General features: G+C 35.3%; 1 protein-coding gene across 3 annotated transcripts in view; it reads right to left on the bottom strand.

Annotated features, from left to right (window-relative positions):
* LOC148941659 (protocadherin gamma-B2-like) overlaps nt 1–17,821 on the bottom strand; it is a 283,199-nt gene that overhangs the window by 99,708 nt on the left and 165,670 nt on the right. For all 3 annotated transcript variants that reach the window (XM_089104431.1, XM_089104433.1, XM_089104432.1), the window contains exons 6-7: nt 9,597–9,689; nt 5,363–5,470 (exon numbers count right to left, since the gene is read on the bottom strand). In XM_089104431.1, the coding sequence (XP_088960557.1) occupies nt 5,363–5,470; nt 9,597–9,689 (201 nt within the window). The remainder of the gene's footprint in view (nt 1–5,362; nt 5,471–9,596; nt 9,690–17,821) is intronic.

Genomic DNA, 17,821 nt, shown 5'->3' with positions numbered 1-17,821 from the left:
CAATTGGATCTGCAAACCTTGTAGACAGTATCACAGGCCCTTTATTTGGTACTTATGTATTACAGCGACCCGACTCAAGAAGTGAAGTTAGGTTAATCCTAATAATATGATGAAAATATAATACTTTATTGACAAAACTACGGAAACTACAGAAGAAAATAACTGTGCATTTTTTTATCCCTATCTAACTGATTTCTAGAAGAAAAATGATCTAGAATGTATGTAAAGATTGTAATGACATGCAAAGATATAGTCTAGAAAATATATAATGTAATATGGCGTCAGGCTTTACATGAAGAAAATACGCCATGTTTTGAGCGGGTCGTTTAACTTTGGGTGAACTCAAGTTTGTTGTCTGTCTCTAATGTGTCAATACTCGTGAACTCCACCAAGGGGCGGATCCATGATTTTTTTTCAGAGGGGACGGGGGGGCGCAAAATAGGTTGATCCGATAAACTTGAGTTAGGAGCAAGGTTAATTAACGCAAACTTGTGTTAATTAAGTAAATTACGCTACTTCAGACTACGTTAGGGGGGCGCACCCCCTCGCCCCCTGGATCCGCCAATGACTCCACCGTAGAGAAGGGTCCGAGTTGGTCTGCATCTACTGTTTGTGAAACAATCTCATTGTGATGCTTTTTTATTCAGAATCGCTGCGTAACAGCATGGAAACAAATAATGGAAATTATATTACATACATTAAATATATTCTAGACCATATCTATACATATCATTAATTAAAAAAGCTTTTTCACAAAATACAGTTTTCAAAGAAAAGTAAAGAACTCCATTAAACAAAAATGAGCAAAAATAAAATCAACTAATCTACCAAGCATGAAGCTACCACAAATCACCATCGATAAATAAATGAAACCCAAAACGAACAGAAATTACAATAAATAACCGGGTCAAACCCAAAACGAGCAGAAATTAACATGAGTAGGGCTCACCCAAGGCCAGAGCATAATTTGCACTTTACTGAAAAAAAAAAATACTTTTTTTACTTTTATAACCTTAATAAATCAAATAATATTAACATTTTGATTACTATATATCAGTATATGTATATTAAACTGACAATGCACATTCATTTGAATTTTTTTTAGTAAATTGCAAATTATGTTATGGCCTTGGGAAGGCATAGGGGTTTTGAGCCCAACTCATGTTAATTTCTGCTCGTTTTTGGGTTTGACTCGGTTATTTATTATTATTTCTGTTCGTTTTGGGTTTCATTTATTTATCGATGCTGATAAATAAATGGTGGGTGTGAGAGGGGTGTTAATTACTCTCCACTCACTTTCGACTATTAAAAAGGGCAATTTCAATTTCCAATCAAATGAGCACTTTTTGAAATTTCTACAACAACTTTATATATAAACCTTATATGCCCCCAGGGCATAACTTACAACCCTTACACTGAGGGCTCTGATGGAGTTATCATCCTAAAAGACCAAGTTTCCAGAACTTTCGACTACGTTAAACAAAATTATGATTGGACGTGTTTGGGGAAATAGTGGGAGTGAGAGGGGGGTTAGTTGCCCTTCAAGCACTTTCGGCTATTAAAAGGGCACTAGCCCGTTCAATTTCCAATTGAATGAGCCCTTTTTGAAGTTTCTACAACATCGCTTTCTATAAGAACCTTATATGCCCCAAGGGCATAACTTACGACCCTTGCCCTGAGGGTTTTGGGTGTGGAGGCGTTGTCATCTTTAAAGACCTAATTTCACAAAATTTCAACTACTTTGAACAAAATGGCTATATAAAAATTGTGATTGGATGTGTTTGGGGGAAAGTTGGGCGAGAGAGGGGGGGGGGTTAATTGTCGTCAAATCCCTTTCGAGACTATTAAAAAGGGCACTAGCCCTTTGAATTTCCAATCGAATGAGCCCTTCTTCAAGTTTCTACGACAAAGATTTCAATAAAAACTTATATGCCCCCCGGACATAACTTATACCCTTGCCCTGAAGACTGTGGGGGGACTGTTCTAATCAAAGGTATAGTTTCCTGAACTTTAAACTGCGTGGAAAATCTTAACATTTCGATTGGATGTTTTTGGGGAAATGGTGGACGTGGAAGGGGTGTTAGTTGCTTTCCAATCACTTTCGACTATTAGAAAGGGCAATAGTCATTTCAATTTCCAAAGAATGAGCAATTTTTGAAGTCTCTACGACAACGCGTTCATAGAAACCTTATATACCCCAAGAACAAAATTTACAACCCTTGCTTTGAGGGCTGTGGGAGGATTGTCATCCTCAAAGACCTAATTTCCAGACCTTTCAACTACGTTGAACAAAATGACTTCCTTAAAATTTGATTGGATGTAGTCGGGGAACAGGTGGGCATGAGAGGGGGGTTAGTTACCCTCCAATCACTTTCGATTATTAAAAAGGGCACTAGCCCTTTGAATTTCCAGTCGAATGAGTCTTTTTTGAAGTTTCTACGACAAAGCTTTCTATAAAAACCTTATATGCCTACAGGGCATAACTTACAACCCTTGCCCTGAGGGCTGTGGGGGAGTGTCCTCCTCAAAAACATAATTTCTATCTGGAAATCAACGACACTGAACAAAATGGCTATCTCAAAATTTTGATTGGATGTGTTTGGGGGAACGAAGGGAGTGAGGGGGGGGGGGCGAGTTGCACTCAAATCCCTTTCGACTATTAAAAAGGGTACTAGCCCTTTGATTTTCCAATCGAATGAGCCTGTTTTGAAGTCTCTACAACACCTTCTATAAAAACATTATATGCCCCCAGAGCATAACTTAAAACCCTTCTTCTGAGGGTTGTGGGGAAGTGTCCTCCTCAAAAACAAATTTTCTATCTGGAAATCAACTACGCTGAACAAAATGACTATCAAAATTTGGATTGGACGTGTTTGGGGGAATGATGGGCATGAGAGGGGGGTTAGTTGCCCTCAAATCACTTTCTATTATTAAAAAGGGCACTAGATCTTTGAATTTCCAATCGAATGAGCCCTTTTTCAAGTTTCTAGGACAAAGATTTCAATAAAAATTTGTATGCCCCCAGGGCATAACTTATATCCCTTGCCCTGAAGACTGTGGGGGGAGTGTCCTGCTCAAAGGTATAATTTCCTGAACTTTAAACTGCGTGGAACAAAAAGGTTATCTCAAAATTTTGATTCGACGAGTTAGTGGAAATGGTGGTCGTGGAAGGGGTGTTAGTTGTCTTCTAATCGCTTTCGACTATTAAAAAGGGCACTAGCCATTTCAATTTCCAATCGAATGAGCCCTTTTTGAAGTTTCTACGACAACACTTTTTATAAAAACCTTAAAGACCAGCAGGGCATAACTTACAACCCCTGCCCTGAGGGCTGTGGGGCGCTCGTCATCTTCAAAGACCTAGTTTTCAGAGTTTTCAACTACAGTGAACAAATGACTAACTTAAGATTTTGATTGGATGGTTTTGGGGAAAAGGATGGCGTGATAGGGGGGTTAGTTGCCCTCCAATCACTTTCGACTATTAGAAAGGGCACTAGCCCCTTGAATTTCAAATCGAATGAGCCTTTTTGAAGTTTCTACGACAACTTCTTCTAGAAAAACTCTATATGCCCCCAGAGCATAACTTAAAATCCTTGCCCTGCGGGTTGTGGGGGAGTGACCTCCTCAAAAACATATTTTTTACCTGGAAATCAACTACGCTGAACAAAATGGTTATCTAAAAATTTTGATTGGATATGTTTCGAGAGATGGTGGGCGTGGAATGGGTTTTAGTTGCATTCCAATCACTTTTGACTATTAAAAAGGGCACAAACCCCTCCAATTTACAATTGAATGAGCCCTTTTTGAAGTTTCTACGACAACTTCTTCGACTCGAAGTGCCCTGGTCTAAAGGAAAAAAATAATAAACAATACATTGTGCCAACATCGCTCTTATATGCCCCCACGGCATAACTTAAAACCCTTGCCCTGAAGGTTGTTGGGGAGTGTCCTCCTCAAAAACATATTTTCTATCTGGAAATCAACTACGCTGATGAAAATGACAATCTCAAAATTTTGATTGGATATGTTTGGGAGAAAGATGGGCGTAGGGAGGGGGGGTGGGGCTAGTTAACGTCCAGTCAGTTTCGACTATTAAAAAGGGCTCAAGAAACTACAATTTCAAGAGAAATGGGCCCTATTCAATGTTTCTAGAACAATTCTTTTGATACGAAGTACCCGGGTTTTAAACCAAGAAAAAAATAAATAATGCATTATGCCCACACCGTTCTTTACTTAAGCAGCGCTTACAGTCTTTACATATATTCTAGACCTTTTTTTCTTCTACAATTTAGTTAGAAAGTAAACTATATAATTGTGATGCTTTTTTATCCAGAATCGCTGCGTAACAGCATGGAGACAAATTTTCTTACCTCTAGATATGTCGGAAACAAAGAAAATGCAGGTAAATTATATATGCAATATATGTAAAAAAAATATATATGTATAGATGATGTGGTTGCAAAACATGTACAGAAATTCAAATATGTACAGAAAACACTTTTTGCATTAGAAATTCAAAATTAACACTTTGTCAATCCCCAAAGTCAACTATGCCTTCGAAGGAAAGCAACAACTTTTTAAGCTGTTTGGCGCCAAAGTCTTTTAGTTTTATAGTTACAGAAATTCAAATATGTACAGAAAACACTTTTTGCCTTAGAAATTCAAAATTAACAATTTGTCAATCCCCAAAGTCAACTATGCCTTCGAGGGAAAGCAACAGCTATTTAAGCTGTTTGGTGCCAAAGTTTTTTAGTTTTTCATCCAATGATTTTTTTACCCCCTTGCAACTATCAAAAAATACATAATTGCTTATGAAGGTCATTTCAGTTAAAAAAGGGATTTCAGGCTTTTCTTAATTATTTAAATATATATATATATGGTTATTTAAATTTTCACGTAACCAATTCAAATAATCAGGGCTCATTTTTGCTGTCATTGGTACTTGTAATCCCTTAGATTTCGATCTCTAATTAGAGGAATAAACTTGGAGAGTTAATTCTTGGAATTATGAACTTGGAATTAGTCCTTTGCAACTCATTTCTACAAAAAAAAAGAATTAGAGAGTTTTATTTTGGGCCTAACTATTACCTATATTATTGTATAATAAGAAGATATCTTCTCTATAATAAAGAGTTTTCCTACTTTCTAACTCATTTTCAGAAAATAAAGAATAAGAGATACGGTTTCATTCTGGACCTGACAGTTGGTCAGATTCAAAAGTTGGTTAAACAGTCCCGTTAGACTCGCTAAAAAAAAAAGGTCATACACATCCACCTGATTTTTTAGAAGAAAAATATAAGTCTAGTGCATATGCAAAGATAACGTTACAGTATATATAGAGAAATGAAAGAAAAAAAAAACTTACAGAAAACTCTCCTTGAGCAAGTGAATACTCCACCGTAGAGAAAGGCCCGGGTTGGTCTGCATCTACTGCTCGAATTCCACTGAAAATCATACTGCCTACCGGTGCTGCCTACAAGACAAGAACAAGCTAATGTTTTTACAAAATGTAATTTAATTTGTTACGGATTAAGTATCTCAATATTTACCAAAGGCATATTAAGATGATATTCTTTAAAAGTCTGGGGCAAAGAAGACAGGGTGGAGCAAATACATACTGGAGATTATTTTTGAAGGGGATCAATAATTCGAAATAAAGCAGAAATAGGCCAATCATGGGGAAATCATGCAAAATTATAGTGAAAATTCGTGAGAATCCAAAATTTGGGGGAAGGGGGTTATGACAAACAATCCCCTTTGAATGCAAATTGAATCACTTCAGTCAATGCAGTAAATACCCTTTTACTCTACTAACATCTTTTTTTTAATATGTCAGTATGTGTCAAACACTTCTTGGCCTTAAAATGGTTTTACAATATCTTGATCCGAGCCATAATTGGCATACTATCATTTTCACTTTTATTTTTGTTGATGATTTTGATCTTCACTCTCCTATCATCATAGGAGATCGTCATCATTACAGATTTTGTCATTACTCCTATCGTCATTACAGATTTTGTCATTACTCTTATCGTCATTACAGATTTTGCCATTACTCCTATTGTCATTACAGATTTTGTCATTACTCCTATCGTCATTAGAGATTTTGTCATTATTCCTATCGTCATTACAGATTTTGTCATTACTCCTATCGTTATTACAGATTTTGTCATTACTCCTATCGTCATTACAGCTTTTGTCATAACTCATTTCGTCATCACAGATTAAATCATTACTCCTGTCGTCATTATAAATTTTTTCATTACTCCTATCGTCATTACATATTTTGTCATTACTCCTATCGTCATTACAGATTTTGTTATTACTCCTATCGTGATTACAGATTTTGTCATTACTCCTATCGTTATTACAGATTTTGTCATTACTCCAATCGTCATTACAGCTTTTGTCATTACTCCTATCGTCATTACAGCTTTTGTCATCACTCATATCGTCATTACAGATTTTGTCATTACTCCTATCGTCATTACAGATTTTGTAATTACTCCCATTGTCATTACAGCTTTTGTCATTACTCCTATCTTCATTACAGATTTTGTCATTACTCCTATCGTCTTCACAAATTTGTTCATTACTCCTATCCAGCAAAAGAGAAATTACAAAATAGGTACCTAAAAATGTCCATCAGATTTCCTAAGAAGTGACTAAAGGGCCAGATATCAAAAACAGTTTTAGGACAGTGGCTGGTTGGTCTCCAATCACTTTAGACTTATAGAAAAGGGACTAGTGCTCTCAAAAATGTCTGTATATTTCCCAACAACAAATAATATACTGGTTGCTCCATTTTGCGTGTGGTGGGCTTTTCCCATGGGGGGGGGGAAGTATCAGGGGGTATTTTCTCCGGGGGAAATTCTCAAAGGAAGGTATTTTCCAGGGATTATTTTCGGGAGGGGGCGGGGCAAACACCGGCTTCCAAAGAAAGACACATCTCAGTTGCAGCAGCCAGAGGACAAGCGGCATTGTTTTCCCTTAACTGAAATATGACACTGATGGGAACAGGGAACCTTGAGATACACAAGCCCCCTTTTCATACTAAAACTCTACCAATCATGCATAACGGAATGGAGCTATGGGGCTCGAAGAAGCCAAGCAACTAGATAAACTCTAACTTGAATACTTTAAGACAGTACTCGACCTCCATACGACAATGTGCTTCTATGCACTTCTAATTGAGGCGCAAACGTCGCAATTAGAGGTACATAGTGTTTGGTTTCGCTTTTCATTCGTTTGTAGTTAGATGTATGTAATCACGACTTTTGTATATAATCATCGGGTTTGCCAGTACAAATTATATTATAATTATTATTAAGGACCTGCCAATGAAAAGAATTTATGGTATTTCCGTATTACCCAGTACACACTCGAGGAATGAAGTTAGATCAATCCTAATGAGATATACCAAAATATGATGAAAATATAACACTTTAGTTTACATAATAATATAATTTGGGATATATATTTGCACATTAGGGGGGGGGGGGGAAATAACATAACCTAACCTTACCCCAACCCCCTAATGTCCAAATATATAGTCCAAATTGTACAAATCCTATGCATTCTGTCACCCGTCATTTGTCTTTGTGGCTATGAAACCGGTTTTCTTAGATCTTACATTCAGCCAACTTCTCGAGTGTGTACCGGCTATTACGGAATTTAAGGTACTTGTGCATTATAACTAAACCAGCGCTATACGCGAAAGAAGTCAAGTTTGGTTAATGCTAATGAAATAAAATAAATAGGATGAATATATAATAGTTTAGAAACAAATTTGGGCTATATATTTGCACATTAGGGGAGGGGGGTAAGCAGAGAATATATTAAATACGTAAGCTAAACTAATCTAGGTACCTCCACCCCCCTAAACCCCAAAAAACAGTCGTTTAGATATTGTAAACTCAATGAGAAACTACGCTTTGCCTTCAATTTATCTATCAAATATCCGTTTGTCTGCTTTCGAGTATGGTTTCCTCGTACAGTCTATACCGCTGGTTTAATTATAATGCACAAGTACGGAATTTAATATTCGATATTTTGTCTAGCCTTGCTTTGTTGTCATGAATATTTTGTTTAGTTGCACACTGGACAATTAGTTTAAATAGGCGCATTACGCCATTGAAATTGTTTCTTCATCTTCCTATTTTCGACCTAATTCCAAGCACGTCATTTCGGTGACTCGTTGCAAAAATCAGTTAAATCCTAACTCAGAGCAAAAACGAGCTAAGCCCTGACTTAATCCACAAACGAGCCAACAAAAAGCCCAAACTGCGGAATTCCAGTGATGTCGTGAAAAACAGGTTAAGTAACTTGGTGAAATAAGAAGTTAAGTCCTGATTCAGTATACAAACAAGCCAATTCGTGAATCAGTGAAAAACAAAGTTAGTCCTGTGTGTAAAACAAGAAAATTTCAAGCTGAACTTAGCACTACCCGCTTGTTAGCAGAAAGATAGGTAGCACCTTGATTAAACTGGTAACATGCAATTATTTTAATTATAAATAGAGGTATAAAGGGACCCTTCGCCCTTCCGGCCATTCCCCTTTCCTCACGGTAATCTATTTAGCCGAGAGGTGAGCCTTTTCCACTTTATTTGAAGCAGCATCACGCGAAGATTTTTAATCTGTGTTATAAGAGATATATATAGTGTGCCTGTACCCCCTCAAATTATCCCCTCTACACACAACCCTTCTCTCACTGCCAGCATTTTAGCAGAAATATAATAAAATTCCTCTTAGCTTGAGCCAGAACCACGCAAAAACTTCAAACTATATGATTCCAAAACAGGGGCGTAATTTGCTATGGGGCAGGGGGACAACTGCCCCTCCCAGACCTTGTCCCCCCTACTACCTGATTTAGTCCACCCACCGACCTATGTTTGCCCCCCCCCCCCTCGCTAGCTGAAATCTAATTTCTTCAAAAATCTTGTCAGAACTAACATAAGCCTGTATTATTCAAGGATCAACAGAAACGGATCAGTTTTATTTAAGTTTATATTTACATTTATAGTACTATAAAATACCTTTATAGTACTATGTAGTACTTTCATGGTATCAAATGCCTCATTTTTCAGTTTTACTGTCATTTTCACTTGATTTGGGAAAATTGACTCCAACTTTGCCCCCTTCCCCCAGGATTTTGACAAAATTACGCCCCTGTTCCAAAAACAAATGGGCCAGTGATTCTTGAAACACCCCCAGCTGCCCAAATCACTAAATTTTCAAAAAATGGAAACACATTACATCTTGTTGGATTTCCAATAAAAAAACATCCAGTATGTATGATTCGAGGACTAATTTGGCAGAATCAGGTGATCTGTTATAATAAAACAACTCATAATATGTTTTATAGGCCGATTTAGTCTTCTTTTTTTGGAAAAAATACGTTGTAAAAAAAAAATTTCTTACAACGACTGTCTACTTTGTTGTAGTTACAGTTAGTAATTTTAACGAATTGTCTTTCCACTTTACAAAAATCTTTCCACGGAAAACTTCAATGCCTAACCTTCGCTCTTCCGTCTCATACAAAAGCAAAAGATATACATTTTATTTTTCATACATCTTTTTTAAGGATATCAGAGTCTTACCTCAGAAACAGACACAGTATATGGCTCGTTGACGAATTCAGGATAGTTATCATTCACGTCCGTCACTCTAATGTTAACTGGAATGACCAGCCCCTAGAATACAACAAAAATTAAAATAGAGATTTTTAATTATTAGATTAACATATGTCCAAATTGAGGAAACAATTAGGCACCTATTTAAAAAAAAAAACTTTTGGTCTCGGAAACAGGCTGACAGAGACAGCTCTTTGGGGTTTGTTCTTCACCGGCGACTTTGGAAAAAATTGTTGTACTGTTGGATCGGCCCCAGTCAATATGTTGCGTTTTTTAAATTTAATTTGACATATATCTTTCCGAATAAATAATATTTGTAATTGAAAACACATGCCATAGTTATTTTGCTATACAATAGCGTCAATTCAATAAAATATAGGAGGGGGAATGTATTTTTTTAAATCTAGGGGGGCCAATTTATCGTAAAATTTCAACATTTTAATGACAATACTAAGAAAAAGGTATTTTACAATAAAAATACCCCCAAAAAGGTAATTTTAAAAATAAAGAGGGGGTGGATCTAAGGGGGGGGGGTCGAATGAACACAGGCCTATCTAAATATTATCTGAAAAAAACTACGTTTTCTAAAGAGTTAAAGAGGCCGAGTCACAAGTTCGAACCTTAAAACGTACAGGGATTAGAAGGTACAGTTGGGGGGCTGCCGCCCCCAAACCCCCCGCTTTCGCAGCCTTTAAATAATTTTTTTTAAACTGAAAGTAAGGAGCGACATTAAAACTTAAAACGAACAGAAATTATTCCGTATATGAAAGGGGCTGTGCCCTCCTCAACGCCTCGCTATTTACGCTAAAGTTTTTATTGTTTAAAAAAAAGAGTTGTGAGAAAGTCAAACTTTAGCGTAAAGAGCGAGGCGTTGAGGGAGGGCATATATATATATATATATATATATATATATATATATATATATATATATATATATATATATATATATATATATATATATATATATATATATATATATATATATATATATATATATATATATATATATATATATATATATATATATATATATATATATATACATATAATGATTTTCACTGATGTACCAAAGGTTCAACAGCAATGGATTCAAAATGGCTGCAAACCGAGAATTGGGCCGTGGGTCAAATGTACAATTGCATAAGTGGTAGCTAGCCTGAGCCTGTGAAGTATTTTTTAAAACACGAAAAAGGGACATTTCGGGCCATTTTTTAGTGAGTTTCTCTGGCCAAATATCAATAGAATCTGTCATCTCGTCCCCTTCCCCAAAAATGGATACAATGAAAAAATATCAGGTTGAGCGGGAGAGAGAAAGCTGAATCTACGAGAGTGAGGAACAAAACAAAAAGGGGTTTAGGTTAAAGGATGTTTGATTACTTTTGAAAAGCAACACTATTATTACTAATACAATAATAAAACCAGTTCCACTTGAATTACGCTATGATGATTAGTTACGATTGAGTAGTAGTGTCATAACAATCTGTCTTATATCCCTTGGCTGATCAATGACTTAAAGCAAGTAATTAGGAAGGAATAGATTGATGAATAAAGATAAATCCTTTTGAAAAGAATTTTGCATTTTCATGCATACCTGCAGACAAACGGATTTGCAAGAATCCCAATTCCTTAATATTGGGCTCCACAGCGAAAAACTGAAACTTCCAGCCTTTTTTTTCTCATTCAGGATGTTGAGGTTATCAAGGAGATAAATTTCTCCCAGCCAAAGGTTCATAAAAAGCGCAAACTTTTTGAAATGTGGAATAAATAAAAGTGGTAAAATTCTAGTTTAGCTACTTTTTACTGTCTTGGAAAGGGGTTAGGTTAGGAAAATGAAACTTTTAAGAATGGGTCTACAGACTAAAATATGTTCCGGGATGGTATTTTGAAATACTTACCCCCATTTCTTCTCCCTCTTGAGGGCAGTGACTTTTGATACACATGAAAAATCTTTGAGTATTAAAAGTGAAACTTTTAACAAAACTGTTAAAACTGTTAAGGAGTACAACAAAACTGTTTTCAGCTTTTTGAACCTCACAAATCCCAATTTATGAGGTTTCATAGATCTGCAAGTACATTTCCTAATTTAGAAAAAAAAAACATTGGTAGGCCTATGGCTTATAATTCTACTCAAATAACAGGAATTACATTACCAGAACTAAAACCAGAGTAAAAGAAACTGATAACTGAAAATTAAGGTAAAATATGGTTTTGTCAAAATTTCAATAGGTATAGACCTGTCAAGTAGGCAAATTTCTAAGACTTAGAAATCAGATGAGGGTTAACATAGAAGGTTAGCAATACCTTCCCAGAGTATGTTTTTGGCCCTGGATTCATTACTGAGATTTTCGTTTGCCTAACCTAACCTCTTTCTAAGATAGCGAAAAGTATCTAAGCTAGAATTTTAGCATAAACGTTTTTCTCGCGAAAATCACTCAAGTCTTTACTCTCACTAAAAAGCACTTGAAGGCTCCAACCCCTAAGATTCGATTCGGTTTTCCTAAGATAACGCTTCGATTTTCTCATAAATACCTATAAAATTAAAGGAAAAAACAAATTATTTACATTAATGGTCGATATAATTGGATTTATACATTTTTGTTATAGTGAAGCCTTGATCAGGAAGAGGTCGAAATTTCGAACTTTAGCTTGCTTGACTTGATACCACAACCCTATATATCGAAATCAAACCCATAAATCAGTCAAACATTCAGATAAAACTCGCTCTGCTCTTTGAACAACTATCGTTCATGTTGTTACCTGTGACTGCCAAAAGTGCGCATAGAAGCTAGTGATTAAATCCAGTACAAGGAAATATATCATCCGAAGAAGCAGTTCCAGGGCCTGGTAAGCAGGATGTGATATTATCTTAACATTCATCCTCAGCCTGAGACCAGGGTTGTCACCGGATGAAAAAATCACAAGATTTTAATCATTTTTTGGTTGATTTAGTGATTTTCTTCAATAATGTAGAGCTGATTTAGTGATTTTTTAGGCAATATAAAAAAAAACTAGAAATAGTGATAAATCACTAGGGATGGCAACCCTGCCTGAAACTCATGTTTGCATTTAGGTTTGTGTATTTCCATCAGTCATTCCAGGTCCAATTTGCGAGAGACAAGCGCTGGGGCGAAAAACAATGTTTTATAGTAGCTTATATTTTTAAATTAGTGTTCTTATCCTGCAATGGTAAAAACACTCACATATGAAAGAAACTTAAGGTTATAGTGACCGCAAACACTACGATATTGTTAAGTAGTATTTAAAAAAACAGGAAAGTAAGAAAACCATTTCAGGTTTTTCAGGTTTTTCATGTTTTTGCATTTAAGGTTTTTGCATGCAAAAACCATTTCATGTTTTTCATGTTTTTGCATTTCATGTTTTTGCATGCAAAAACCATTTCATGTTTTTCATGTTTTTGCATTTCATGTTTTTGCATTCAAAAACCATTTCATGTTTTTCATGTTTTTCATGTTTTTGCATGCAAAAACCATTTCATGTTTTTCATGTTTTTGCATTTCATGTTTTTGCATTTCATGTTTTTGCATGCAAAAACCTTTTCATGTTTTTCATGTTTTTGCATTTCATGTTTTTGCATTTCATGTTTTTGCATGCAAAAACCATTTCATGTTTTTCATGTTTTTGCATTTCATGTTTTTGCATGCAAAAACCATTTCATGTTTTTCATGTTTTTCATGTTTTTGCATTTCATGTTTTTGCATGCAAAAACCATTTCATGTTTTTGCATTTTCATGAAGGGAATCATAGAAACTGAATTCAAAGACATCAAAGAGCGCTTTCTGAAGAGGTTGAAGCAGTGCTTTCATAAAAAATATATCTATAAGTGGATCATTCTTCCTCAACCTGAGACCAGGGTTGCCACCCGATGAAAAAATCACTCAGTTGATCATTCAGTCACTCAAGAAAGTGCAACACAGTATACTAAAGAAGTATATGAACCAAACATTCAATCTAGTAAAGGCTGGCTTCAAAATTTTAAGATTTGATTTTTTTGTCAAACAATTTACCAGGAGAGGTGTTGTTACATTTTCACTTGAAACAAATCAATCAGGGAATGTGAAACTCAAGAAAATATACCAAATTTTCGAAAAAAAGGGATCGGAACCCAAAGTCAAGCTCTAAATGCTCAGCAAAACAAAAAATACCACTATGCTTCAAGGATATTTGTAGTTCATCAATAGAACATGTGCCAAATCAAAGATCTTGCATGGTATCAAATATTTTAGAATAATGAATAACCAACCTTGATAGAGGTGAAGATAGGGGAGAAGAATACCTTCACACTCGTAGCAACTTTGCTCGGCTCATTGGAATCTCCCAAGGCCTCATAACGACAAAATAAAGTTTCTACCTTACTAAATCCAACTTCCAGACTAGATTCATAGTAAAAAAATAGCGTAATAAAAGAAAAATTTAGAAGTTCTTTTTAAGGAAGAAGTTGCGCGTCAGTTTCATCATGATATCAAAAATCAGAGGACTACAAAAAAGTGAGACAAAATATAGGAGCTAAAACAGTTGACCTCTTTCTATAAAAGCCGATTTATTCCACCAAATCAAGAAGGCGAAAAAAGAGTTAAATACGACTACAAGGTAGTTGAAAATGCCAACGAACCTTCTGGACGACAAGGCGACGTTACAAAGTCTCTCAACTCAGAAGCACTTACATTCAAGGAGTTTGTAAGCTTTAGCAATGATCTTGGAGATGACGGTTAGCCTATACAGATAGCATCGTAAATGTTTCCGTAGAAAAGGGTGTCAACAAGGAAACTGCAAACAGTGAGATCTCACATACTAAGAAGCGATAAACACAGGGGAATGTTATGGGCTAGGCCATATCCAGGGGGTGGGGGTTTGAACCCCCCACCGCCCAAAATGTTTGTCCAGTTCGTAAAAACGCACCAAATATTAATATAAAAATTTTTCTATTTCTTTAAAAAACATTGTACCCCCCCAAAAAAAAATCTTTTTATTACCACCCCCCCTCGAAAATAATTCGTGGATACGACCTTGGTTATGGGTAATCTGAACATTCCAAAGCCTCTTTGAAGGTGACAAACTACAAAAGAAACTTTTTCGAAGCTGAGGCTAATTTATTAATTTGTATATGTTACATAAATTTACTGATAATTCAATCTATGCTTTGAATCTTATAAATGAATAAAATAGATTTCATATAACTGTAGCACGATAAAGAAAAGGTTGATGGGAAAAATACTCAACAGTTCGAAGTTTTCTGGTTCTATTTCTCAAGTTTTCCATTCCACTGGTTTGTGCATCAAGCCATAGTAAAGTCATGATCAAAACTGAGTTTCAAACATCGAAACTTTTGAATATTGTTAAATTGTTAGTAAATAAGGCCTATACTTCAAATTTATACTTCTATATTTATTTTTCATATTTATTTTATAATTATTTTATTTTTTTATTTTTCATATTTTTTTATTTTATTATTTTATTTTTATTTTATTTTTCATACTATTTTTCAATTATTTTATTTTTCATATTTTATTTTATAATTCTATATTTATTTATATATATTCTATATTTATTTTTCAAATAAATACTTCAAATTTACGAAATAATTTAAGGACGGAAGTAAGGAAACCAATTTGTTTTAAGAGAGAAAGTTAATCTAATTAAGTTTCTTGCTAATTAGCTTTATTATCGGAAGTTTCAATGCAGTACAGTGTAAAAAAGATCTGGTAATATAATTATTCCTTGGAGGCAGAAAATTTCAAAAGCACCGTTTGCGGGATAAATACAACCTTTGTTTTTATAGTGAATCTATCACTTCTAGTTCCATCAAAGAACAAAAGAAATCATTGTGTTGCTCTAAATAAGTATATGCAACGACACTTGGGGGTCAGAAGATGAAGACCCAGCGTCAGCCACCCAAGAAGATTTGAAAAGCTTCCCCCATCCCCATGCATATGTCAACCCTGGTCACACCACAATCAGAAGAAGGCGAAATTAATAGAATAAAGCAACCGCTTGATGCAGCATGTTCTCCTTTTCAATATTTTAAAAAATTAACAAAGAATCATAAAAAATAGCAAAATATTTTCAAAATCATTGTACTCTTATTTTATTTCAATTTTACCGTCTTTCAAGTGATTTTCTTCTCGAGATCCTCCCAAAAAAGACATCTGTACGAAGAAATCTCCTTAAAAGCTACGAAGAGCGTGATACTAGAATTTCTTGTAAAATATACTCCCCTTCCCCCCCGCGCAGTGGAATACTCTAAGGGGTGCACTTTTTCAGGGATGATTATAGTGCTAATAGGGATTAAGGATGAGGCATGGTGGCCCCCATTACATTTAAGGGAGCCCTGGATCATAGTTCGTAGTAGCAAACTATAAAAAAAAGTGATCCCTGTCAACAGTAACCGAAACTCTTAAAGAAAAGTTTTGTTTTATGCATAAAAACTCCACTAAATACTAAAAATAAAGTATTCAAAATACTCAAAGTTCACTGATTTTAAATTTACTCGTCAAGGCTATTAACATGCTATAGCTTAGATAAGTGTAGAAAAAGGACAGGGGGGGGGGGGGGTAAAAAGGACAGGGGGGGTTAAACAACCCAAAAAAAGGTGCAATAATGATGTAAATTATACAATGAGTTTCAACATACACGAGGAACTTAAGGCTACTATCTCTGAAACTATGAAATTTCCAGAATCACCGGAGAAGGGTGGTCCGGGATGTTTAATTCTTAAAAGAATGTTTGATTCATCAATGATTCGTCGATCGATTTCTATACATTTGAAATACATTTAAAAGTATTGACATAAATTCACTGCAAATCAGACAAATGAAACTAGATTGCTTGTTTAAAACATAAACATAAAATAAAGCATTATGTTTTGTAGAGTTCAAAACATAATGCTTTGAACTTGTATGATGTAGAGTCCAAGCAAAAGATATAATATCTTTTGTTTTCAGCAAAGCACAAATGATACTCCAGCCTTTTGGGGGTTTAAGGGAGCAGTAGCCTAAATTCTATTTGCGGTAGTTTTTTCGATCGGGAGGGGGACTTTCAATCATACAGATTGAAAAATATGCCGTTTTTTATCTTCTAATGGGTTGAAGCCGAATTTTAAAAATGTTAGTAAGCCCATCTTTTCGTGGCACAGTACAATACATGTCAGGAATTGCACTCACCGTCATCGTTAGTTCTACTTCAAATAAAGTATCTTACCGATGATTGGTTGTTTGACTGTCAATAGCTCTTTACTTCAGAGTTTTTTCTCACTAACCATGGGTGGGGGCAGGGGAGGGCATGTACCCAGTATATTTATGACAATATGTTTGGGGGGTATTTTCATTGAAAAATGCCTTTTTAGTATTTTCGCTTGAAAAACTGAAAAAAGGCGAATCTGCCTTCATCCCTCTGGATTTTGAAAAGTAAATTGTGCTCCCCCTCAAAATTTTCGTTATTTGACGTCACTTCCACTAACACATATTGGCGTTAGATTTTGATGCTAGGAAAGGATTATTCCTAGCCCGAATACAACCAAGCTTCATATATATATATTTTTGTGTGTGTGTGTAACTTTTGGTCTTCGAGGGGGAATATACTCCCTTCTTACTGCGTGTGCCTATGATATGCCATCAGACGAAAAAAAACTCAATTCTCTCCACAATTTTTTGCTTGGTACGTTTACACTTACGTTGCACTCATCAACACAGAATCAGACAAGTAACATCGTCAGAACGTCAAGCATTCTGACAGTGATAGTATAAGCACGTAATTATTCCAATTCGTGACCAGAAGCAACCATAATTTATTTGTGAACCTTTTTGCAGAAGAATTAAGAGTAAAAATGAACACCATAAAGTATTCTTCGGGACAGCATAATGAAAGTAATAATTAAATTTTCCATTTCCCCAAGGTACCTTGTCTAAGCAAAACTAATACAAACTTAACTATACTGGAAATTACCAATTTTCTCAGAGTTGCTTATAATCAAATAGACCTCTTTTTTGCACACTCTTCAACCCTGTTCATATTAACTAAACAACCTGTAAACATAGCCGTAAACTAAAGTACTGTTTTTCTGCTTGAGCAGCAAAAATCCTTAATTACAGAAATAAATTAATTTCACTTCTTAAACTAAACGTTACCATTTGCAAAGTCTGTTTCATAACCTACTTTTAATTCAAGAAATGAAGTTT

Source organism: Artemia sp. Qi Xiang Cuo, chromosome 18, assembly GCF_049724085.1.
Source record: "Artemia sp. Qi Xiang Cuo chromosome 18, ASM4972408v1, whole genome shotgun sequence".
Lineage (NCBI taxonomy): Eukaryota > Metazoa > Arthropoda > Branchiopoda > Anostraca > Artemiidae > Artemia > Artemia sp. Qi Xiang Cuo.
Note: the sequence above shows the minus strand (reverse complement) of the source record. Positions and strands in the feature narration are given on the sequence as shown.